Source organism: Mesoplodon densirostris, chromosome 2 (assembly GCF_025265405.1).
Source record: "Mesoplodon densirostris isolate mMesDen1 chromosome 2, mMesDen1 primary haplotype, whole genome shotgun sequence".
Classification (NCBI taxonomy): domain Eukaryota; kingdom Metazoa; phylum Chordata; class Mammalia; order Artiodactyla; family Ziphiidae; genus Mesoplodon; species Mesoplodon densirostris.
Window position 1 is genome coordinate 162682157 of NC_082662.1, and position 26056 is coordinate 162708212.

Sequence of the window (26056 nt, forward strand, 5' to 3'; positions counted from 1 at the left end):
CAATCTGATACATAGCTGCAGTACACATATATAAATGTTAAAATTGTACCATGTTTTCTATTTAAGGTAAAAAATAAGACAGCTTTAATTCTTGAATTATTATCATGACAAATGTTTGATCAGAAAACACATGCATACTATGTAGCTTTTACACATTCTTTGATAGTTTACTAAATGGCCTACTTTAGACTAGTTAAAGAAAGTATAAAGACACCATTCCTACCTTCAATTAACATATTCTATTTGGGGGAAAAAATCCAAATATGTGAAATAACAATAACATTTCAGTATAAAACTAAAAGAAGGCAGCAGATAATTGACAAGTTATTAACAGTAAATGTAAGTGCTATACAAATTCAGTAGAGGAAAAAATTTATCTGTGTGGGCTGACAATATGCTTCTGAGCACAGGCCTTTGACTTAGAAAAATTTGAGCTCTTCTATTTACTGTAATTCCACAAAGCAATATGCTTAACCTCTCTGAGCCTCAATTTCACCATCAATAAAATGGGAATGATGGTAATATTTACCCCATAAGGTTATTATAAGAAATGGATACATTGTATATGAGAGGATTTGGGCATCTATAAAGAAGCTATAAAATGACCATTGAGAAGGTGGTAAAAGGAATCACATCAAACTGTTACCATTAATTTGAAAAAGCAGAGAGGGTCAGGATGTTGGAGGGAAAGATTATTAACTTTTTCTTCACATACTTTCTATTGTTTGAACTTTTATAATGTTCATGCACTAATTTTGTAACAAAAAAATTAAAGCTATATAAATACTATCTGAAGTATGCATACTTGGATGTCACAAAATATTCTAACTGTAAACACTAGTAACGTTGTTCCTTTAAAAATACATAGAAACGAGACTCAGTCCTGGTTTCAATTTGAGAATTTCTATAATTATAAAAATTTGCCAAGCTTGAGAATGATAACCAGCTGAAACAGTGTTTTCTATCCATGACATTTTCAAAAAGAGCAAATTCTGTAGTCACCCAAAACCATCCATTGATTCAAACAATCACTTCGGTCAATACATTTTGAAATAATCAAGGTAAATAACATTAGTTCTCAAAGGCAAGCCTTTGTCATGTCTAACTTTGCTTTTTAGAGCCCATCACATTTTAGATATTTAACTGGTAACTTTACAGACACAGAAAAGTCCTTAGGCCATTTTCCAAGTGGATGCCAAGGGCTTTCCATAAAGGCATGGCAGACTTTTTAGATTGAACTTGATCACAGATTAGCATTCCTAACATTAGAAGTAAGTGTGAGCTCTTTGAGGGCAGGAATCATATCTTTTTCACCTTAATGTTCGTCCCTGGCCTTGTGACTAGCACATGAGCAGGCAAGAATAAATATTTGTTGAACTATTTGGAAGAAAGATAACTCTAAAACATTTTCCTCACTTGGAAGCCCAATGAGATGGGCATATATGCTAAGGGGAACACAACCTTTACAGTTGTTTCTGTAGGAAAATCATTTAAAATGCTTCAAAAGCAGTAAAGGTAAGTATAAAATTGAGTTCCTTGAATAAAATGTCATAAAAACACCTATTTGAGAAACAGATCTCTCCTATATTTGAAAAAGTATAGATGTGTGAACTAAGATGAAATCATGGAGCAGGCTGATCAGAATCACCTTTCATCTGCCTTACAAAAACTCGCAAGGCATGTTTCATCAATATAAATAGAAGAGGGCAGAGGAAAGGCTTTCACTTTTGTGGCAGGAACAAGCCCACACCTGGAATGCTGGATTCCTGGCTGACTATTGTCCCACTGGCTCATGGCTCCTCTATGATGATTCCTGAATAAACATATAGATACTCAAAAAAGACAGAGTTGGTATCCACATGTAATAAGACTATTAGGTAGTATATAGTCACACTTGCATATTTCCAGTATTATGTAATAGTGTAAAGCAGTGACAGGGAAAAAAGGAGTTGAGGCACACTGGGCTTGCTCAACCACTATGGAACAGGCCCTGAAAACACAAGTATGGAGGCAGAAGTACAGTGATATCAGGTAATTCTTCTGAATTTCCATTTATGATTTAAATCTCTCTATGAATGACATACCTAATGCTAATCTCTTAGTTCCATCCTAAACTGCTGGATAATTCATTTTTATCTTATTTAATCTTCCTCCCCAGGTGAGCAGGGCTTATAATAACCTTTGAACACTTTAATGGTATGTTAATTCAAGAGAAGACATTTAATGAAAAGTAAATGCTTTAAGACACTTCTTACTTGAAGCCTTTTGAAATATTCAACCCAACACATTTTAAAGAGAGAGATTTTTCTGCTTCTAAAAAGTATTGCAGAAGGTCAGTAGAAATGAATTGCTTTGGCTGTAATTCTTTAAAGAATTCTAAGTTTCTTAGTTTGGCTACTCAAATTAAATTTGGAAGCTACCTAGAAATTTTTTCACATTTTGATCTCTAGAAGGGCTATTAATCAAGCTCTTGTTTGAGGCAACTCGAACGTCAGTCAGAATACTATTGAGGGGAAGTCAGAGAGCTGTATAATCAGAATACGCAACAGTATATATAATTGAAAACATCACCAAAAGAAGAAAAGTAGATGCCAGCAGACTGGCATCTATGTTATAACATGTTGTCAAGCAGTGCTTGGCAAATTTCAACAGATTTAATTAACCAGCGATGAAACTAAGCAGTAGAATACCATTAAAACAAAAGTATTAACACAGAATCAGGAATTACCAGTGAAAAACGGTGCTGCACCTAGTAGCATGGATCTACCAGAGGCAATTTGTTAGGAGACCAGAGTCATTATTTCCTAGTGGAGGCTTGAAATCAAAACTTTTAAGTTTCTTTAGGTCAAGCTATAGCACAGCATTCAGAGAGCCAGCCAAAATAGCTGAGGAAGGCCACATGTGGAACTAATTACTCATGGAGAGGCCATGACAAAGAACATTTCTCCAGACTTTTCATGGGGGCTTCACTTTCAGGAAGTTGCTATAATTACTGTTCAAGTCTAGATCAGCCTGCAAGCCGCTGACAGATCCAACAGACAGGAGGAGGAGGGAAAGAGAGAGAGAGAGAGAGAGAGAGAGAGAGAGAGAGAGAGAGAGAGAGAGAGAGAGATTGAGAGATTGAGAGAGAGAGAGAGGAAAAAAAAAAAAAAAAGAACTTATCTGCCCTTTCTGAAGAGTGAATTACCAGAAAATAAAGTACCACAGGAAAGCTCAAAAAAGGTTTCCAAATGAGCTCTGGCTTCCAGAGTTCAACTTTCTGTTTACTTTTTTATCTACCCTCTATCTTCAAATTACTTTTCTAGCCTGGATCGGACAGCAAATTTGTACTTCTACACTAACTCACTTTCAGTTGGCCACAGCAGAACTGTACATCTCGACTCTTTTTTTTCAGCTTTTCCATACTGGGGCCCACTTCCTGCCCAGTTGAGGAAAAAAATCTGGCCTGAAGATGAAATGACTGCTTAACATTACACTAAAACATCTGGTACCATTTTATGCACAGACCCATGTCTGAGAGCAGGCGATTCTAGCGGTCTCTCCAGCGGCACAGCGCATACCCAAACCTCCCCAGGGTGACATCATCCCATATATGGACTCTCCAGCCCAGCCCTCCCCCTTTTCCTGGTCCTAAATTCATTGCCAGTTCCCCAGTCTGCAGCAAATGTGCCACGTCAAGACTGGAAATCACAGCCCTTGAGTCTCAGTCGGGGCAGCAGAATTCAGGGGGGGAAGCCGAATGCAACCCCTTTTTCCCAAAGACCGGAGAGGATTTTAAGTACAAAGATGGAAGCTTCTGGAGATCCTGCTCCGTCGCCCCAGTGTTCAGACTACCTGTTCAGGACAATGCCGTTGTACAGTAGTCTGCACATTGGTTAGACTGGGCAAGGGAGAGCAACGCCATGGACAGCTGGGGACAAAAGTTGCTGTTTCCGAGGAGAAGACATTTGTTTGCCCCTTTTTTGAATCTCATATCCAGTGTTTTTCTTCACAGGTTTTGCACAGTAGGGACCAGGAAGCCCTCGGGACACTGCCGAGAAAGGACTGCTCGAGGGAAGACCTGTGGGTAAGGCCTTCTTGACTGCTCACCTGGGCTATGACCAGGAGAGCCTAGGTGGGGAGCCAATGATTTGCTTTCACATGTGAGAGAAACTGAGGTATCTGCATGACAGATAGGTCTGCATTTAAATTTAAAAGAGCAACAATGTGTGGTACATAGTGATTTACTAGATGTTATTCAATTTCTGAAGAGTTTAACTATTTTGTTAAGTTTAAAGGTTTTCCCACTTCAAAATGAAATATGAAACACACCCCGAACACTTAAGAATAATTTAATGAGGCTGGTTTTGAATTGTTGAAATTGATAATCCAGAGACCTAAAAACTTATTCGAATGAGGGCTGTAGTATAACTTTTAGCATCCCAGGATTGAATCCATTTTGCCCCAAAGTAAAGAATACTTGCTATTATTAAAATGCTATATGAATAGTGCTTTTCTTAAATTTTATATAATATAAACATCAGAAATAATAGTATCTAACAATAAAAGAAGAGGCTGCCAAGTTTTTGCCTACCAGACAATGCAGATGGGACTGGCCCAGAAAAGAGCACCAACCCAGAACTTATTGAGTCAGCAACCAGATAAATCGGAGAATTAAAACCTCTATGTTCAGATATCACAATATATATCTCTGTATTGCATTTTTTTAAAAATCCAAGAATGGTTGATAACTGCTGGTCAGCTGAGCCCTCGTGGCTATATTTTACAAGGCTTCTACTTCTCTGAGCACTTAAAATGATAAGGTACTTTGTCTAGAAACCCACTGATAAAAAAGGAATTTGTAAACGAAAGCAAAGTTTTCTTTGGTCAGTTTCCAGCTGTCCTGGGGGTGAAGGAGGGTGGGAGAGGGGGAGGAAGGTGGGAGGGAGGAAAACCCTCAAGCTGAATGAAATCCCAATAGAGAGAATAATAGAGAAAGTCTGGGTTGCAATATGATCCATGCTGAACTTTAGAGATGGGTTCCTTAAAGAACGTTCTGGAAAAAAATGTTACTGCCTCAACCCCCATTTATATCTTACCCCCAAACAATTCTATATAATGAAAACATCTGTTCTTTAGGCTTTTGTGTGAATCTAACCCCTTTTGTCCTCCTTTAAATTCTGTAAAGTTACATTGGTTCCTTAACAAATCCTTTTCTAAATCATACATTTTGCAACAATTCAAACATTGTCACAAGTTCTCTTTGGCAAAACGTTTTATTACCAAAGATTCCCCAGTTATCGTTGGTCAAGACAACTTATTTTAAAAATTACCCCTTTGATCATTCCAAAACTGGTACAAAAGTTTTCTCTTTTATTCATGGTTTTTAGTTAAAATATAAAAAGCAAGGATTTATTTGAGCTATTTTCTCCAGTTAGATGATACAGTGTCATCCTTTTTTTTTTCTTCTATTGTATCTTGGAGGCTTCCAGATTAATTATTTTTAATAAAACAAATAAGATTTTAAAAACTCTATATAGTTTTTTTTACATAGGAAAATTGGAAAAAAAATCTATTAGGTAACTTTATGGGAGCTTATTTTTTTAAGAAATATATTTTTACTAATTGATATAGTTACTAAAGAAGATAGCTATAAGGTACTTTGGCAATATTTAAGATTTTTCAACTTTGGGGGTTTTGTTTGTTTTTTTACTCCATAGAAATAACTGAATTTCCTAACTTGCTTTAATTTCATGTTTATTTAATTTAAATGTCTTTCTTCATATTAAGTGGTCTTTTTGTTTTAATGAAACAAGCCCCCACTGGTTCCTCACCTATTTTCTCCCTCAGGATTACTTTTAGTCTGGAGACAGAGGGGACCCGATGGTGTCCTTGGCATAAGTACAGGAGTAGAAACATAAGAATTAATTTGCAAAAGGGATAGCCGAGGAGCCCCTGCACGTGCTCAGTGAGTTCTGGCAACCCATTTTTAATGCAAACTTTTAACAAATGGGAAGGAATAGTACGCCTTTTTAAATTCATGAACTAAGTTAAAAATCAAAAGTAAAAGCTCCCTTTATAAACCACTGCTGACTGAAGGAAGGATGGTAGTTTATGCGCTGGTATACATACTAACATGGATACACACATATCGTAAAATAACCTTATCTATTTCCAGGGTAATTAGAATAATGTTTAACTTTCTTTTGATATTACTTTGTAAGGAAATATACAAATGTTTTAGGGATCATGGGATCTATTCCAGAGGAAACTAACCAACAATGAACAACTTCTACTAAAACTACCCCTGGATGTAATGGTAAGTGTAAGTATTAAAATTAAATATTGTACATCGTCAGAAAGAGAAAATTGCAAGGCCTGTCCAAACTGTACTTCATAGAAACTTAGTAGTTATTTTGCATTTTAGCGCATGGTGATTGATAAGTTAGACTAGGTACTGAGTTAAAAGGAAAATTTTTTCCGCTAAGAGAAGGAAATTCAGAGCCTTAGCTTCAACACCATCATTTCTTAATTGGAAAAGGATCAACATAAAACAGTTTATTTACATTTTCAACTCCCACTGCTTTTTTAAGCCATAGATCTCAAAACCAAAGAAAATTTATTTACAGTGGGACACAATTTCACACTGATCACTTTCTTGCAATTAGTTAATAGGTTTAATGTCCTTCCTGCTTGGTATTTGAGCTTTCGGCCAAGATAATGTGTTTATATTTTTTAAAAACCAAAATATACTATCTACCCCCACCTCTCACCCTACAGACCACCCAAGTTTTTCACTTTGTGGGAAAGAGTTCAGGCACAAAACTCCTAATGAAGGAATTTTCTCCCCCCCCCCTTTTTTTTCCCCCCGGGTTGAAGTCTTAAAGCTGTTATAGGACATAAAAAGAGAATACAACTTGGTAATGTAGAAGAGTTCACTCACCCACCAGAGTCCATCCTCACTAAAGAGAAGCCAAAGCTTTTGATTACTCTACAAGAGATTTGTTCTTTAAAAACAACCCATTTTCCTCTTCTCTGAGGAGACTATCCCACCCATCTCAGTAATGTCTAAATAATAGCTAAGAGACCATCACTCATAAATCCCAGCTTAAAATAACTAGAAGTCAGGCTTTAACCTAAGAAAAGACAGGAAATTCCTGAGTAAAGATTGAAACTTTCTTACTTGGTTTCTTCTACCTTTTTAACCTCGGTGTGCTACAAATTATTTAAGTAGAAATATTTATCAATCTTTTGAAGATCTCTTATTAAGAATTTTTATCAGTTTTAATAAATAGAGATAAAGAAGTAAATTAAAGAAAATAATTAAATCTTAATTTTTAATTCCCTGACTTACTGTGACAGCCAGTTTTCTGGAGTTGCTTTGGTTTAATTTTGTTGTAGAAGACTTAGAATATGATTCTATTTTTGCATTTCTTTCTTAAGATAATAAACAAAAGACAAAAAAGGAGGTGTAATAACCATATTAAAAATTACATGGTATGATAATAATATAAATAGCTTTTTTTATATTTTACTTAGTATATTAAGTGATAATGAGTTAATATTTACTGTACAGTTTAGAAGATAGAAAAAAATCTTAAATGTTTTTTCAGTCTTCCATCAGGTTCAACATAACCAAAAAGTGTGCATATGCCACATACTTACTAAAATTGTGTTTTTAAAATCTACTAGAAACATAAATTGTCCCAAAGTCTTATGAGTAGAATAAAATCATTTTTCAGCAAGATTTTTTTCCCCCTGAAAAACAGTTATGGTTTTTCAGGCTCAAATACTTTGGGTATTTTGGTTTAATAGAAGTGCTTCATATTAAAGGATAACATGAACTCACAAATATTTCTTTCTATTTTTTCAGGTTGCATGCATCATTCCTTTAATTGAGCAGAGTTAACTGGATCAAATTATTTATGGGAGAGAGAGGGAAAGCTATACAGAATTACAGTAATTTTAAATTTCCACCAATATACTCTTTGTAAGTGAATCACTCCATAAATATTTTCTGTTGCACTGAATGCAGCAACAATAACAAAATAATTTCTTAAGGTATTTGTTTTTGCATACTCTAGCCTTGTAATTATTTAAACAGCAGCCAAGTTTAGTGATGTTTTTGATTCTGTCAAGAAAAAAAAATAAGTCCTCTACTCAGAAGTGATGACCAGAAACAGAATCTGACATTTATTTTTTGAAATTAAATAAATAAATGGGAAGTTACACTTATCAACTCTTTGTTAAAACTGTACCATATCTAATCACTGCATAAAAGTTCAGATGTGTAGAATACTGTCATTTTTTTCAGTCTCTAAAAACTATTTTGCTCTTCATAAACTTTCTATTTGCTATTTTCTCAGAATTTTACAATTAAAGGGAAATAACAAACTACTTGTTTTCCTTAAAATTCTTTGAAAAAATCCCTAAATACACATTCCTTGGACAATAAGGTTTTGTTTTGTTTTTTAAAATTCTATTTATTGGAATTTTGACTATCTGGATATTTTATTTTTTAAAGGGCAGGGAAATCTGTTAAATACTTCTACGGAAGTGAATTGATCATTTATATTAAAATAACCAGTAGAATTATTCTCAAGTCACCAGAATTAAATTTTCTAACTGTATATTTAACACCATTAATCCTTTCTTATATGAATTTTAAGGAAATTTTCCAAAGGGTCTGGTTTTACTTTTTAGATATGAAATGAAGTTTCCTTTTCTGTGTTTAAGGTACTATTTTGTAACTGCACTGCACTAACAATGTCCAATACACATTGTGACCATCATTGTGGGTAATAACTTTTTAGTTTATACCCTTTTGATTCATGGCACAGCCCTGTAGTTAATTAAGAGGAGGAAAACTTAAGCTCACAACTGCTTTTTATTTGGTTTTCAAATCCATACTTTAAAACTTTGCATTAAAAAAATATGAGAAATTTAAATAAGTTCCTGTTGCTCAATAAAATATTGACAAAAATACAACCCCTTGTCAAAATCCCACTAACAAAGCATCACATACCAAAGTCCGTTTGTTGCATTGTCGAATACATTAGGCTCATTAATTATTTTGCAAATGGCTGCCATTTCCATGTAAATGACAAGTTTCTTTTTCATGGGCAAGATTATGGTACTTACCTATTACAAGAAACATGTATAGTCTTTATCTTTAACTTCAGTTTTAAAATATGCAGAGTTTTGTGAAGAGGAAAAACATCTGGTTCAATTACTCTGAACTCTGACTGCATGTGGGCCAGTAGTAATATGAACTGGATTTAAGAATAAACCTTGTGTTTAGTCTTTCTTGTTGTTGTTTTATCCTTAAAATTTCAATGTGAGTTTTCTGCTCTGTCAATTATCCATGTTAGCACATTTGGAATGAATGTATAAGTGTACTTTCTGAATAAAGTCAAAAGTCTAACTTGTTTTTAGTTCCATAATGTTTTAATGTTTAATTCTATTGTGTGTTTTTCTCCCTTTCCCCTGACCTTCCAAAATCACCAAATCTGGAAAACAGACTGATTGTATCTGCCCATGAGCAAAGGAAACCTGAAGGAACCAAGGGCCTGGCTGGACGGAGTTGTCATGTGTCTGCCTGTCTACACTTGCTGTGCAGAACATCCGCTCACCTGTACAGCAGGCACAGACAGGCAGTCACATGACAACCCAGCCTGAATGACAACCAGCCATTGAAAGAAAGCAGCCCTCACACCATAGCATCTACACCAAGAGCTACAACCAAAATGAGGGGCGCGGGGGCCTGGGGTTTTAATTTGTTGGTTTCTTAACTCTTATGTATTATTATTATTTTTGATTCAAATATTGAAACCCACCAAAAGTAAAGTGAGTGGTGCTTATGAAATATAATAAAACCCATTTCTGAAAATGTTCCTGTGCTTTCTATAGTTCTCTTTTCCTAATCGTTGTCAGTAAATTACTACCCTTGACATTTATTGTACACAGCTTTTGAGCAGCACCCCCAAAATGAATGTAACAAAACAATATAACCTCAGTCTGATGTTTGACAGAATAAGTGATTCTAACAATTCTACTCCAAAAACTAAGTTTAGTTTTCTATATCATCATGACTTTTTAAGACACAGAGAGGAAGAAAAGAAAAAGAGTGAAGAGATAATATTCCAGGGAATAATGTATTTTGAGTTAACAAACTCTGCCAGTTTGGGTCTGGGTAAAACACAGTGAAAAGAGTATTTATTTCCAACATAATTTTCAAATGTATTAAAATATTTGCCTCTCTTCTTTTGATATATACAAAGCTGAAATTGAAGCTTTGATATTTCCAAATGTCATGATGTACATGATTTATTACTGTCATTGTTAAATTAAGAAATTAAGAAGGAAGTACAGTTCTAAGGGTGGAATTTACGGGGCCAATGCGTTCACTTGGAATACATGCTCCCATTCACTGTAAACTTTCAAACTCTTAAAATGTTCAGGCAATTCAATTATTTTCAAAAAGAACAAGGAAAGCTATTAATGGATATGCAGTGTATAATTTTGCCATATCTTTTGAGGATATGTCAAAACTTCAGTTTATACACTGTGAACTAGAGTGAAATGATCAGGTTTGGCTTGTTTATATGAATATTTCAAATATTCAAGGGTAAAAAGTGGGGAGATGGGTAAAATTAAAAATTTGTCAACTTTGATTTGGTTCACTAACATGTCAACTTCAGTATTTAAAATTAATTTTCATCTTTCTTAGAAAGATTCTGGTCAAACCTTAAAAAATGTTGCACAAGGTTACCCAAAATTTTTGCTTTTTTAATCTAACTAAACATTTCAAGTGTATATTTTGGATTAAAGCAAATTATTTTTATTCAGATATTTCATTTTTAAAATGAAAGATTTAGTCATAAGGATAAAAACTCCCCAAGGTTCAAAATTTTTACTATTATTTGATATTTTACCAAACCTGACACCATAGTTTCTTAAAAACAACAACAAAAACAAAAACAGTGATTGGGTAAAACTAATAAGTAAAAATGTGATTAAGGCTAAATTCTTGCATTTACAATCTGGCCTAAGGAAATATGTCATCTGCTAAAACATGTTACTGCAAAACACATTGTGAAATGAAGGTTTTTACCTTAAAGAAGAGTCCCATGACTAGCAAATAAAGTCCTAAACAATAGTTCACAAAATGTAAAATATAAACAGGAAGACAATATAAAAATGTCTCACAATATTTGCATAAAATCACCCAGTTGTAAATGCTTTATACAACCTGTAGCAAACGCCTCCGACAGGAGTCCGCATATGGATCATCCTATTGGACCCTGCAAGGCAGTGCCAGGACAGTGCTTGAGAGCTCTCTGGCTGACACTATAGCTGGCTCATAACATAAAGGAGACTGTTCCATTACACCAAGCTCCAAAGGGAAAGCTAAGGAGGCCAGGCCAGTGCAGTCGTCCTGTAGTGAACCACTCCAGGATGACGTTTCAAATAATTTTCCCTTAAAACATGAGGTTAACATATTGGCATTACATTCTTTTTACTTAGCTTGAAAGAATGTTATATATATATATATATATATATATATATATATATATATATATATATATAATTCATTAAATGAGGTACATTTAAAAATTTTACTCTTCCAGGAAACGGTAATATAAAGGGTAATATTTTTCTTCCAATATAAACTTTTGAGTACAACAAATAACACATATGAGGGAATGGGTGTGGGTTTATAAGTTTTTTTTTTTTTGTTTTTGTTTTTTTTTTTGCGGTATGTGGGCCTCTCACTGTTGTGGCCTCTCCCGTTGCGGAGCACAGGCTCCGGATGCGCAGGCTCAGCGGCCCTGGCTCACGGGCCCAGCCGCTCCGCGGCATGTGGGATCTTCCCGGACCGGGGCATGAACCCGTGTCCCCTGCATCGGCAGGCAGACTCTCAACCACTGCGCCACCTGGGAAGCCCTATAAGTATTTTTAATAAATTTGAAATAGCATTTACCATTATGGTTTGTTGAATATATTTTTCAAAAGTATAAATCTTTGGATAATTCCAGAACTTGGAAATGTTTACATGAAATAATCCCACATTAAAAAGCATAACACAAGATAGCTTATGTATATGAAAAAGCACATGTACAACTATGATCATGAAGAATTTAAAGTAACATAAGTGTTTTAAAGTTTAATATTTATTGAGACTTTTTTAAAATAAAAAATATCTAAATTTTGGCTAACTAAAACAACTCAGCAAGGAGTGTGACTAGTGTTCACAGGGTCAATCCTGACCTCATCACAGGGAGCGTGCGGACCTAGCAGGAAACAGAATCTTGAAAGTCTAAGTGCAAATGGAAGGAGCTGAAGATTTCTATAACGTTATATAATCCCCTTATCAAGCTTTCCAAACACATCAACCCACAAAAATGAGGCCTGTAATTTTTTGAGTCCAAAGAATGTCCTTATTTCAATGCAGATTTTGGATTTTCTTCAATACTGTAAGGTTAGTACATTTCCACTGGAAATGCTTCTGTTGAATTACCCTACTTTCCTAGGAGTATTCCATTATGATTTTAATCTTCATGTTGGACTACCTAAATGGAATAAATATTGGCTACGTACTATCATTGTTCATAAACTAGCAATCCTTTTTTTTCCAGAGATTTCAACTACCATTTACACATTTCTCATTGATACTAAGAAAAATAAGACTTTTTTCTCCTTGAATCAGAATATTCTATTCTTTTAAATTTTTTATTTTGGAATCATTTAAATAAAAGCCATCACATTTTTTTTTCAAATCTGATTTTAAAGATTAATGTAGAACTATCTAAATCCACAATCTTTTTGAAATGATAGTTTCTATTTTATTCCAATGCCTTGACCTTTTCTAAATCCCTCCAAAGAACTGTGCAACAGGGAGATCAGCTCGTGCTTTGTGACCACTTAGAGGGGTAGGAGGGAGGCTCAAGAGGGATGGAATGGGGGATACATGTATACATATAGCTGATTCACTTTGTTATATAGCAGAAACTAACACAACATTGTAAAGCAATTATACTCCAATAAAGATGTAAAAAAAATAATAACTGTGCAAAATATATTTATAATGTATGAAAATGACACTGGGGAATTTATTTTCTGCTTAAATTATCTTCAATCCAGGAAGTTATATAGTCAGAGGAAAAAAATATCCATTAACCTTCAATGATGAAACTTAAGAAAATTTTAAGACAATCTACATCTAAGGGTAATTTTACCCTGTAATTCAATAATTCGGTTTAGCCACTTGTGATACCAGGACATGATGAATTACTATGCTGCACTTAATTATTTATTTGCTCAATCACATGTTCACTCGGCCAATATTTACTTAGCGCCACCTCTCAGCGCCATGTCTACTGGTGGTAGAACATGGAACAAGACAGTGGCTCCTGGGCTCAAGAAGCTTACAGTTCAGCAGGAACTTAAAAGCATTCAACCAATACTTAGCACGTGTGGTAAGTTTTGTCAATTTTCACCTTTTGAAAAAATCTCTTAAATTCATCCATTTCTATCAATTTCCCTCAACCCATCCAGCCCAAGCTACCATTATCTCTTATGTATACCACAGCAATGGCTTTCTACAACTCCCCAATTCAGTTCTGTCTTCCTCCAATCCAGTCTCTACAAAGCAATCACAAAGATCTATAAAAATTTCAAATCCTATTATGTGACTCTTCAGCTTAAAAACTTCAAAGGCTTCTCATCATTCTTTGGATCAAAATCCTTAATCTTTATAGAGTCCTTTTCTCTCTTTGTTCCAGTCACAGTGACCTAAATTCAGTTTCTTATATTCATCAGGCTCTATCTTGCCTTAGGCATTAACACAAACCTTCTCTGACCACTCAGTTTAACGTCCCCCCATGCTGTGATTCCCAACTCAGATACTCCTTAAGTCAAACACATCACTGGATTTATCTTATTCACAGTTTGTAATCTGAATCTCATAGGTGTTCCTGATTGTTTATGTTTTCTTTATCAGGAAATATCCTTCATAAGGGTGGGTACTTTGCTAACCACTTTATCCTCAGTGATTAGGATAGTGTCTGGTACATAACAGGTGCTCAGAATATATTTGTTGGGAAATGTTCAGGTGATTAAGAGCATAGCACTGATACTTAGTAGCTGGCTGAATTAGTCTCTTTGAGTCTCAATCTTCATTTCTAAAATGGAGAATGTAAATAAAGTATTGACTTAGTTCAGTGCCTGATAAACTTTATTATAAATAATAAATGTTAACCATTATCATGATGATCTTCATCAAGATCATCATTCAGATTGAAAGCTGGCCTTCATGAGTTTAAGCAGGTAGAATGAATAGCAGAGATATTTTTTTACAACCACAATTACTTTAGAACTAGGGAGCATCTTGTTAACTGAAAGTCCATTTGGCTTGGTTAAGCATTTTGACTAATTTGGATATACAAAGGTGAGCCTGAAACGAAGGCTGGACTACATGCTAAGAAGAGCTGAGTGGATGTACATAAAAGAATGAGTAAACACTTTGAGTTTGGGGCAATCCAGACAGCACTGAGGGGAGAGATGTGAAGGGGAAGAGAAAGAGAGAAGCCAATGTACTCTCCTTGGGCTGGGCAAGCACAAGGCTAGAGCTGCCAGTGACATACCCAGTGCCCATTAGTTAAAAACTGCTGTGCAGAGGGTTATCTAATATGCTATTTGAGGTGGTTTGAATTGCTGTATTGCTTCCTCAAATCCTTAGTAAATATAAGTACTACAAATACCTTTATATCATTATTTTGATAGAAATCAAAGGAGCTGAGTATCATTCATCCAAGATCCCAAGGGATATATGTGGACACACAATATCACATGTCCAAGCTCTGTCCTCACCCCCATAAACAGCTCCCCCTTGACTTTGGGTATGCACAATGATAGAATGCTCTGGAGAGGATGGACCCAGGAAGAGGTCTATGCAACCCATAGAAATGCATTCAGAGCCACTTTTGTACAGAATTTCAGAGTCTGGGGTACTGGAGTATGATTTGGAAGGACAGCCAGGTTTGGATAAATCCCCTTGGTGATTAGTTACAAACTATCTAACCATGTACAAGACGGTCTATTTCTTTTCGTGTTGCAGAAAGCCCCAATTTTTGAGTAATGCTAAAAGATAACATATAGTCAAGTACATAGATTAATTATGTTTTCCATAACCACTTTGTATTATATAGATTCTCTGAAGATAACACATGGAAATAACACTGCTTGGGACACAGGTGGAAACCTTTCTATTAAGGTCATCTGTCAGTAACATTACAAATAATATTACTGTAATGTAGAATAATGGTTCAAAACATGAGGTCCACAGATGTCTGAGCATGTTCACGAACCCACCTAAGATTTAAGGGTAGGGAGGATAGTTATATTAAGGATGGGGAGAAAGCAGGAAAAATGCTGGGGACCTACTATTACCACCATGCCAACTCTAGCTTAAAATTATTACACAGGGTTATCATGCTATTGCCTCTGCCAGTTAGGATAGGAAATCACATAGTTTGATATTATCATCTCTAACCCATAGGCTGGTGAGGAGGCAGCATAGAAAAGTCCCACTGAAGGAATAGGATCTGAGTTCCATTTTACTGTCTGAATCTTACCATCCTCTGCTGAAAAATCCAAGATCCCATACATCCTACCTCACAAAATGAAATGACCAGATTGGAAATTAGAAGACATGTGATTGAAAGAATGACATTATTGTAGGAGGGCATAGTATTACTTGAGATGACAAGAATAAATATATAAATGTGATGCCTAAAAATTATAAATGCACTTGTTAATATACGACTTCTTAGAGTCCTACAAACTCCCTTTGAGGTGATTTGGTCAGCAACAGTCCCCATTTGATAAGCTAAAACTGAGGCTCAGAGAAGTCTGACTTGTTCCAACACTGGCAGTTAGTCACAGCAAATTCACATCCTCCAGCACCTCGCCCTTTTCATTGCACCAAGCATAATGGTCTACAGGGTCTCTTGTTCAATTAATTGCATCCTGAAAACAGTTTGAACCATTGTTCTTTAATCACAAATACATTTCATAAGTCATTTATATTTATTACAAACCTGTCAAAAGTTAAATAAAACCATATCTATTCATATGCCATAATATGCTATTTATTCAACAGCCAATTAGATTATAATGAAAACATACCAGTCTAATTACACAAGAAAGCAGGAAGATGAAAGAACATAGAAACAAATAACAATTCTCTATGAAAATCTGAATATAAATTATTAAATAAATGATAAATCTATAACTAACTTAATAATATTTATGGTGTCACACTTGCTTGACTAAGAGAGATAAATTGCCATGTAACAGGATTTCCAAAGTGTGTATATGCTGATGTGACAGATACCATGGGAACAAAGTACAAGCACTCAACTTACCAACAAACTGACTCCAAAAGTTGGGTAAGAACTCATGCTTATTTCCACAAAGGAAAATTGTAAATTTGGGGTTTTCAAGGTTGCCCACAGAAGCATCTTTAATCCATATCCAGAAGCATAGTTAAACTATGACAGCAAGGCATGTATGAAATCTAAGCATCATTTAAAACACTGCTAATAAAGGATGGGTATTCAGGGTACAAATTCAAGGGGCCAGAGACAATTCACTACCTCTAAGCCCCACCCTCCTGACATTTCTTCTGACCTCCTTTCCCCATACCCTCCCTTCCAGCCGTGGCTCCCAGCAGACGCTAATAACTATTAGTTGAATACTGGTAAAGAGCAAGGAACAGTGTTGACCCCTCCCTTCTGCCCTGCCAGCAGGCTCAGAGGTGGTCTGTGGTGGTAGGAAGTGCTGGCAATAGAAATGGAGCAGGATGGTGGACCAGAGTGGTGGTTACCAAGGGGTGGTAAGGTGGGGATGAATGAGGATGGCTTCAGGGAGAAAAGGCTCTGCCCCACTGACACATACTTTGAAGACAGGGCTCATGAGTCGGGCATTACTATCTGGAAAATCTCCTATCTGGTTTCTTGAGCAGAGTTTTTCATGAGAAACAGTAGCTAATGACTACAGTGTAGCTGTATGTGGCCCATCAGTTTGCTTTACCCTGAACTTGAGCTCTCCTCTCCAGCCAGTACAAGCCACCATCTTCTCTTGCCTGAACCACTGATACAGTCTCCTAGCTGGTTTCCCTTCTTCTATTCTTGCCACCCCAACTCCATCCACACACACATTCCATCCCACAAATCATGGCCAACCCAGCAGCCAGACTGATCCTTCTAAAACGTAAATCCAATCAGGTCACATCCTGTTGACACAGGCCAATGGTTTTCAATTATCCTTGGAATAAAATCCAAATCATTGGGTGGGGCCTGACAAGGTACCTCTGATTCTATATTTCCTACTTCTCTCTCCTACTCCTCCTCCATCTCAGCCGTAAGCTTCCTGCCCACTCCCACCCTGGAATGTTCTTCAACATAATCTTCTACACAGTCATTCCAGCCTCTGCTCCAATGTTACTTCTTCGCAAACACTCAATCGAAAGGTCCCTCCCCCATCAGTTTTTAGCTCACTGACCTGTTTTCTTCAGGGCACTTACTATCTGATATTGTATTGTTAGTCTACTTGTTAGCTCCATAGAGCAGCATCCTCATCTGTCGTTTTCTCTTTCTTAAAATGATCTAAACTAAGAAAACAACCCTTTTCTAAACTTTCTTCATCAAAATCAGTCCAATCTATTTTAAGGGTCATTATGATCTACCCTTCCGACCCAAAACACACACACAGCCCACCACCTTCCACACACAGACCTTTAATAAAATGTTCTCTGGCACTCGGTTAATATTAAACTGCACACATGTATTTTCTTTCTATGGTAGCCAAGTGCTCATGAGGAAGCTTCAGCAGCAGAGATTTTATAAAAATTTATTCTGAATTTATAGCAGAGAGAAGGGGTTGAGTGGTGACCATGAGCTCACCATGCTCTCAAAGCCTCTTCCTTCCCTACAGGGAGCATCATGTGCCTTCCAACAGGCTTGTTTCAGAAACCCTAAAGCCATACTCCAACAGCAGTGGCTAATCCCAGAGTCTTCAGGGCCCCTGATACTAACACTCAGGGAGAGGTCAATGCTGGGATGCCTGGAACTCATCTTAATAAATCTTCTGTGGGATGAGGTTGACTTGGAAAACTCCAGCACCTCGGAGATTCTTGCCTCCATTTGTGGTTGAAGTCATAAGCTCTGGAGCCAGACAGCGTGTGTTCAAATTTCTGCTTTGCTACCAAGTAGCTATGAGACCTTGGCAAGTTAGTCATCCTCACCAACACCAAGTGTTCTACCATAAGGAAAACTGAGTCCTATAGAAATGACTTTTCAAAAGGTTGTGTTTTTTCTTCATTTACTCACCTGAAAAATGGGGATAATAATAGTACCTATCCTTATGGTTGTAATGTGGATTAAATGACTTAATTAATAAATATAAAACACTAGCTATTACTAACATGATTTCTCAGCAAAATCTTTTGCTTTGCCTAGAATAACTGAGAATGGCCCATAGTTCAATATGTATTTAAGTGTACATACATGATCACCTACTTGTGAACATTTGTAAACAAATACTTGTAAACAAAATGTATCTAAGAGAAGATCTAGTAGGGCAGCTGAACACAAAAGAAGATTATGTAATTACTGATGTTTATATCTAGAAAGGCATCTCAGAGCTCCTGAGGCTGTTGCCTTTAAACACTGGAGCTTCCACAGAATGAGAGAGATATCTAATCAGCCAGCACAGGAAAGAAACCAATGCTAATCATCAGACTCACAACAACCAATTCCACGTTTGACTGAAGTCATTAAAATATGTGACAAAAATTTGAAATAAAGCTTTTGAGTAGAAATTTTCTTTGGACCTTTCTGTAAGATCTGATTTCCTTTACTGCAGAAAATTTAGTGGCCATCAACTGATCATCTGATATTTATTAAACACATTATTTGCACAAAGCATTTAGGAAAAAGAAAGAACTACATAGGACATGAAGTTTTTCCTCCAACAATTTACAAAAGCACCTTGCAGTGCTTTCAGAAGATATCAAGCCAAGAGCGGAAGGACTTTTAACTCTGAAACGCGTGCCTTTTATAACCAAGTACAACTGACACAATCTCACCTGTATATAGTTTTGCTATCACAGAGTGTTCTTATCCATTGTTTGCATGCTGCATTATAAGCCCCCAAAATTTCTCAGGTCAGACCAGAGATATTAAAATTTCCAAAACACTGCTTAATTTCCATCCATGCCCTCCCAAATTTACCAGTATCACTTTATAGCACTTTAATGGCTCTGTAAGACTGATTTTTGTGTGTGTGCTTTTCTATCAGACTTAAATGAGTAATAAGTCACAGGCCCAATATTATTAACATCTAACATGAACCAGAACACCATAATTATCATAATTCATGCTTTTACATAGATATCAAATTCTCAAAGAAAAAATTTGTATAAACAATTATCTAGTACTCACTTGAAGACTAGTGATTTGGACATTTTCAAAAGCCTGTCATTTGAGACAGATGTCACAGCAACAATTCCAAAATGCTTTATTAAAACTCTGCATCACTGCTATTAACTTTGCTCTTACGATGTTCTATTACCTTGAGTATTTTCAACGCATTATTTAATGAAAATCGCTTTCACTATATCACTACCTTGCCATTATTACAAAGAAGGAAGTTTTCAACTACTGATCCCTAACTCCATTTCTTCAGGGAAACAAACGTGACTACATTAAAGAAATAAAAGATATTTGAGGGGACTATCGTAAAATTTAAAATCTATGAGGAAAAAACAGTGCTTCTTCAAACATCCCAAGCTAAGTCTTACTGAAAGAAAACCACTGGTGTCTTAAAATTGTATATCACAATACTATCAATTAATTTGAAATAGAAACATTTTAATTTTAAAAATTCTGTCACTTCTGTGGCTCACCTCATCATCTTTGTACCAGGATAAGCTTTCAGCAGTAAGGACGAACCAGTATCCCTTAGAGCCTCCTTTCATGATGCCAATGTTGCTGATGGTTAGCCATCCCTTGCGAATCACCTTCAAGAGAGCACAGATAAGCAGAGACGTTTAATTTAACATGAGCTCGTGGGGAATGCAGGTTTGCACTAAGTTAAAAACAAGATACAAGTTACAATAAGAATAGCATTTTTCGGGCTTCCCTGGTGGCGCAGTGGTTGAGAGTCCGCCTGCCGATGCAGGGGACACGGGTTCGTGCCCCAGTCCAGGAAGATCCCACATGCCGCGGAGCGGCTGGGCCTGTGAGCCATGGTCGCTGAGCCTGTGCGTCCGGAGCCTGTGCTCCGCAACGGGAGAAGTCACAACAGTGAGAGGCCCGCGTACCGCAAAAAAAAAAAAAAAAAAAAAAAAAAAAAAAGAATAGCATTTTTCCCTCAAAGCTCACCTTCTATTAAACTATTCAGAATAATATATCTTCATGCTTCCCTGGTGGCGCAGTGGTTAAGAATCCGCCTGCCAATGCAGGGGACACAGGTTCAAGCCCTGGTCCAGGAAGATCCCACATGTCACGGAGCAGCTAAGCCCATGTACCACAAATACTGCACTCTAGAGCCGGAGAGCCACAACTACTGAGCCCACGTGTCACAACTACTGAAGCCCGCGCATCTAGAGCCCGTGCTCCGCAACAAAAGGAGCCACCTTAATGAGAGGCCTGCACACTGCATTGAAGAGTAGCCCCCGCTCGCTGCAACTAAAAAGAAAGCCCATATGCAGCAACGAAGACCAAATGCAGCCATAAATAAATAAATAAATTTATTTTTTTAAAAAACACCCAAAATAATATATCTTCCAAAAGCACAGATAACCAGAGGGAAGTCTCTCCCATCAAATGAACAAAAATCAAAATCGCAGACTTGTATGGATGGTGGAAGCAGAGAGACTGAAACAGGAATAAAATAAGGCAGACTAATAGGCTTGTGCCAGGCCTATTTATGGCACTGCTGCTACAATTAAAAGATATTTAGTTGATTGGACAAACAACAATAGACTCTCCATGCCCACTGTCTCTTATCCCCTTCCAGCCCGCTGGCCCATTTGTTTGCCTGGTTTGCATCTCATTAGGATTTCTACCAGAGACTGGCCACCGAATGGTGAAAAGAAAAAACAAGCCAACCAATTAGTTCCTTGTTAACAGCTCTCAATAAGCTGAATGGGGGAGAAAGCTGAAACAATAAGCTAAACTTAAAAGTTTGGAGGTTTTTAATGGTCTAGGTTTATCCATCTACCTCTGGTTGTTACTTGCCAAGCTAAGAAATACATAGAGTCTTCATAAAAATATTTAAACGGCATTTAAATTTTTCAACATTAACAACTTGGATAGAAATTACCTATAAATGGCATTTAAGTGAAAATCTGTTTTTTCTCACAGCTTTTATAAAGTTAAATTCTGTTTTCCATACAGCATTGTTTACGATCTCCTCTATGCTAGATAATTTTTGTTGTCATAGAAATGAAATGTATATGGAATTGTATGATATTGTTCTAAATGTCAAAAATCACCCTATACTTACAATGTCCATTATCCTAAACATCCTGAAATATTTTTTTAAAATTACTTATTGAATGACTGAGTGTCACTTCCTAAAGGAAAATGAAAATAACCTAATAATAATCAGATTTTAAGTTTATATTTATATTTTATTTTTCAGCTTTCTAGTTGAAGAAAGTCAATCCTAGGAAAAATTGTGAAATAAGCCAAGGTCATTATTTTTTTTTATTTTTTATTTTTTGCGGTACGCGGGCCTCTCACTGTTGTGGCCTCTCCCATTGCGGAGCACAAGCTCCAGACGCGCAGGCTCAGCGGCCATGGCTCACGGGCCTAGCCACTCCGCGGCATGTGGGATCTTCCCGGTCCGGGGCACGAACCCGTGTGCCCTGCATCGGCAGGCGGACTCTCAACCACTGCGCCACCAGGGAAGCCCAGCCAAGGTCATCATTGATCTTCCAAGCCTCTTTCCACAATCCTAGTCTCTGTCACCCTTGATTCCCTGTTTCAGTATCTCCCAGCATCGCCCATTTTCCTTTTTAACTCTTTAACTTTTACAGACCCCCAGGTAGAAACCCATTCAGGCCCAGATTAAGGTAGTTCTCTCCATTGTTCAAACTTAACTCCTTCTTAACCCTCTGCTTCAGAAAGAAGGAAACAATACTTCTCAAAGTATGGTTTCTACCAGCTAATAAAATAAAATGGTTATAATAAATAACCATTGGGATGCTTTCTAACAGTACAGATTCTTGGGATACCTATAAATCCAAATGAATCAGAATATGTGCATATGAAACCCAGGAATCTACATTTTAACATGTCCCAAAGTGATTCTTATTCATACTGAAGTTTGAAAGCCGTTGCATGTATACATACAATCAAAACTTCATTCGTCTTAGAGCAAATAATCTCATTTAATTTTTTAGTAAGAAGGAACTGGTTATTTCCCAATAAGATTGTTACCCACACTACCAGGGCTTACAAATAGCATATTAATTATAGTACTTAATGAAAGTGTATTTACTATTTCATTTTATCAGGCATCTTTGGACAAAGAGGAAGTCTTCCAGATACTCCACAAATTGCAATAAGAAAATCCCCATTTCATCCATTGATAGAACAGGCTGGCTTCATCAAGGAGAGCCATGAATTTAGTTCAACAAACATTTGTTAAGAACCTATCATATGTCAAGATGAAAAAGCATGATGATGCCACACCCCTGTCCTCAAGAATTTTAGTTTTGTAGGGAATGAAGATGCATAAGGAGATAATTTCAACATAACAGTGTAGTAAGAGATGTATCCTTAGCAGGAGAAGGAGGACTGGATACAACTTAGGTAATGTTAATAGGCTTTCCTTGGAGACATGATAGCTTGAAAGAGCCTGGCAGAGAACTAGAGTTAGGTCAGGAAATAGTTCGTTTGCCTATTTATTTGTTTTCCATGAAGAAGGACAAACAAGAACAAAATATGAAAGAGCCACTTCATGCAGAAAATGTGAGGTGGGATGAAGAAATTGAGGCTGGAGAGGCAAGCGGGGTAAAGCCAGAGTCAATCCAGTTCAATAGACCACCAATTTTAGCGATAAAATTTGGCAGTACTAAAATAACTTTCAAGTACACATGTAAATTTTTTAAGTAGATATGACCAATGTATTACTAAACTGTGTACATCTATAGAAATACCCAAAGAAATTCTAAAGTATTATATGAAGATGAAATAAATATCTTAATTTTTTTTAATTTTGTGGGGGAAATGTATTTTATTTGTTACATTTATAACTTTATTATTGACTTCTCTGTGATACAAAGCGAGGGCACTGGCATCAATATATATATATATATATATATATATATATATATATATATATATATATATATATATATATTCAATACTAATAAATCTTAACTGTTTCCTTATTTTCTAGATAAAAATATGTATGTAGATGTTCTACTATATCCTCCTGCATTCCAGTGAATTTTGCATGCTCCCTGAGACAAACTAGGTTATGTAAGCTATTGCAATAAACCAAGTGAGACATGATCAAGGTGTAAAGTAAAGCCACGAGCAGAAAGCATGAAAATAAATAAACCTACTGTAGAAACACCTAGGAGACAAAATCAATAGGACTTATGACTGGGTGAAAGGGAGATTAGTGAAGGTAAAGACTAGAACTGCATTGTACAGTAGCCACTAGCCACATATGGTTATTGAGCCCTCATAACTAGTTCAAACTCTGATGTGTGGTAAGTGTAAAATACACACTGGATTTTGAAAACTTGGTACAAAAGAAATGTAAAATATCTATTAAATGTTTTAAAATGTATCACATGTTAAAATGATAATATTTTAGATATATTGGGTTAAATAAAATCTATTCTTAATATTCATTTCACTTGACTCATTTTATTTTTTAATGTGGTTACCAGAAAATTTTTATATTACACATGTGGCTTACATTATATTTTTATTGGACATTGTGATGTTCTAGAATGATTCTGAAACTCATGGGGCTACCAAATCAGAAGGAATAGAGAAAGAGAACCAAGTTTTAGAAGTAGGGGAGTTGATGATAAATTCAGCCAAGGCCATGTTGAATCTGAGGCACCTGTGGGAGACACACATAGACGTGACCTGACCTCTGAAGCAAAATGGAAATGTTAGGACTGGACATGCAGATTTGCAAGTCATCAGCATATATACATAGGTGGCAGTTAAAACTGTGTGAAATAGCAGTGGCTCACAGTGGAAATCCTGGGGAAAATACTGACTTTTAAGAGGTGGTCAGGAATGTCAGAAAAATAAGAGCAGTGAGGTTATGGAAGCCAAAGGCAAGGGGAATTTCAAGGAATGTGCCATTGGGAGTGTCAGATTCAGCACAGAAAGGGACATAGAAAGTGCAATGCAAACATCATAGTGTCTTTAGCTATGCAAGTTGAAGTGAGGTGGTGGGATAAGTCAGAGTTCACTGGGTTGAAAAGTGAATGGGAAGTGAAAAATGGAGACAATGACTAAAGAGAGCTCTTTCCAGAGGAGGATGAAAGCCAGTTAAAACCAGAAGAGACACAGGGTCAAAAGAGGTGCTTTTGTCATTGCTTTTGTTGCTGCTGCTGCTGTTGTTTTTCGGTTTGGGAATTTTTTTTTTTTTTTTTTTTTTTTTTTTTTTTTTAGTATAGGCAAGAATCGAGCATATTTATTGCTTGAGGAGAACTAACAGTACAGAGTAAGAGGTTAGTGATATAGAAAAATGATACAAGGACAACAAAGATGGGAATGAATGAGATGAAGTGCACAGGGAGGGGGCTGTCTTTGAACAGGAATGTGAGCCTGGGAGGTTGGAAGAATGAGGGTAGATGTAGGTTCTCTGAATGGAAAAGGGTAGAAAGTTTAGAAAGGTTATAGTTGATCTTTCCATTTCACTGGATAAGAGAATAGATAATTATCTGCAGGAAAGTGAGGCTGAGAAGTTGGAAAGAAGCTTTGAGGATAGTGTTAAGCATTGGGACAATCAGTAATTGAATGAGACAACATAACTGGAATTAGTAAAAAAAAAAAAAAAAAAAAAAAAAAAGATTGACAAAACACAACACTAAAAACTCCTAGAAGATAATATAGGAGAAAGTCTAGATGACCTTGGGTATGATGATGCCTCTCTAGATACAATACCAAAGAGACAATCTATGAAAGAAATAATTAGTAATTTGAACTTCATTAAAATTAAAAACTTCTGCTCTGTAAGAGACAGTATCAAGAGAATTAGAAGACAAGCCACAGATTAAGGGAAAATACTTGCAAAAGACATAATTGATAAAGGACTGTTATCCAAACATATCAAAGAACTCTTAAAACTCAATAGTTTGGGCTTCCCTGGTGGCGCAGTGGTTGAGAGTCCGCCTGCCGATGCAGGGCACATGGGTTCGTGCCCCGGTCCGGGAAGATCCCACATGCCGCAGAGCGGCTGGGCCCGTGAGCCATGGCCGCTGAGCCTGCGCGTCCGGAGCCTGTGCTCCACAACAGGAGAGAGGCCACAGCAGTGAGAGGCCCGCGTACCGCAAAAAAAAAAAAAAAGAAAGAAAAAAAAACTCAATAGTTAGAAAACAAACAACTCAATTAAAAACTGGGCCAAAGACTTTAACACACCTCACCAAAGATACACAGATAGCAAATAAGCATATGAAAAGATGCTCAGTATCACATGTCATCAGGGAAATGAAAAGTAAAACTATGAGATACCACTACATACCTATTAGAATGGCCAAAATCTGAAACACTAACAACACCAAATGCTGGTGAGGATGTAGAACAACAGTAACTTACATACATTGCTGGTGGGAATGCAAAATGGCACAAACACTTTGGAAGACAGTTTGGTGCTTCCTTACAAAACTAGATGTACACTTCCCATGTGATCCTTGGTATTCACAATCATGATCCTTGGTATTCACCTAAAGGAACTGAAAATTTAGGTACATATATGCATGTTTATAACAGCTTCATTCATAATTTCCAAAACTTGGTAGCAACTGAGA

The 26056-nt window shown here is 36.4% G+C and overlaps 1 protein-coding gene and 1 long non-coding RNA gene across 11 annotated transcripts in view; one reads left to right on the forward strand and one right to left on the reverse strand.

Annotated features, from left to right (window-relative positions):
• DNM3 (dynamin 3) overlaps positions 1-26056 on the reverse strand; it is a 576796-nt gene that overhangs the window by 270617 nt on the left and 280123 nt on the right. For all 8 annotated transcript variants that reach the window (XM_060091253.1, XM_060091252.1, XM_060091255.1 and 5 more), the window contains one exon: positions 19949-20062. In XM_060091253.1, the coding sequence (XP_059947236.1) occupies positions 19949-20062 (114 nt within the window). The remainder of the gene's footprint in view (positions 1-19948; positions 20063-26056) is intronic.
• On the forward strand, positions 3893-9849 carry LOC132484569 (uncharacterized). 3 transcript variants are annotated; one of them, XR_009531229.1, is made up of 4 exons: positions 3893-4066; positions 6204-6298; positions 7853-7969; positions 9500-9849. It is a non-coding gene; the product is annotated as an uncharacterized LOC132484569 (long non-coding RNA). The 3 variants fall into 3 exon arrangements; XR_009531228.1 differs by having other exon boundaries at positions 6224-6298; XR_009531227.1 differs by lacking the exon at positions 3893-4066 and having other exon boundaries at positions 5648-6298.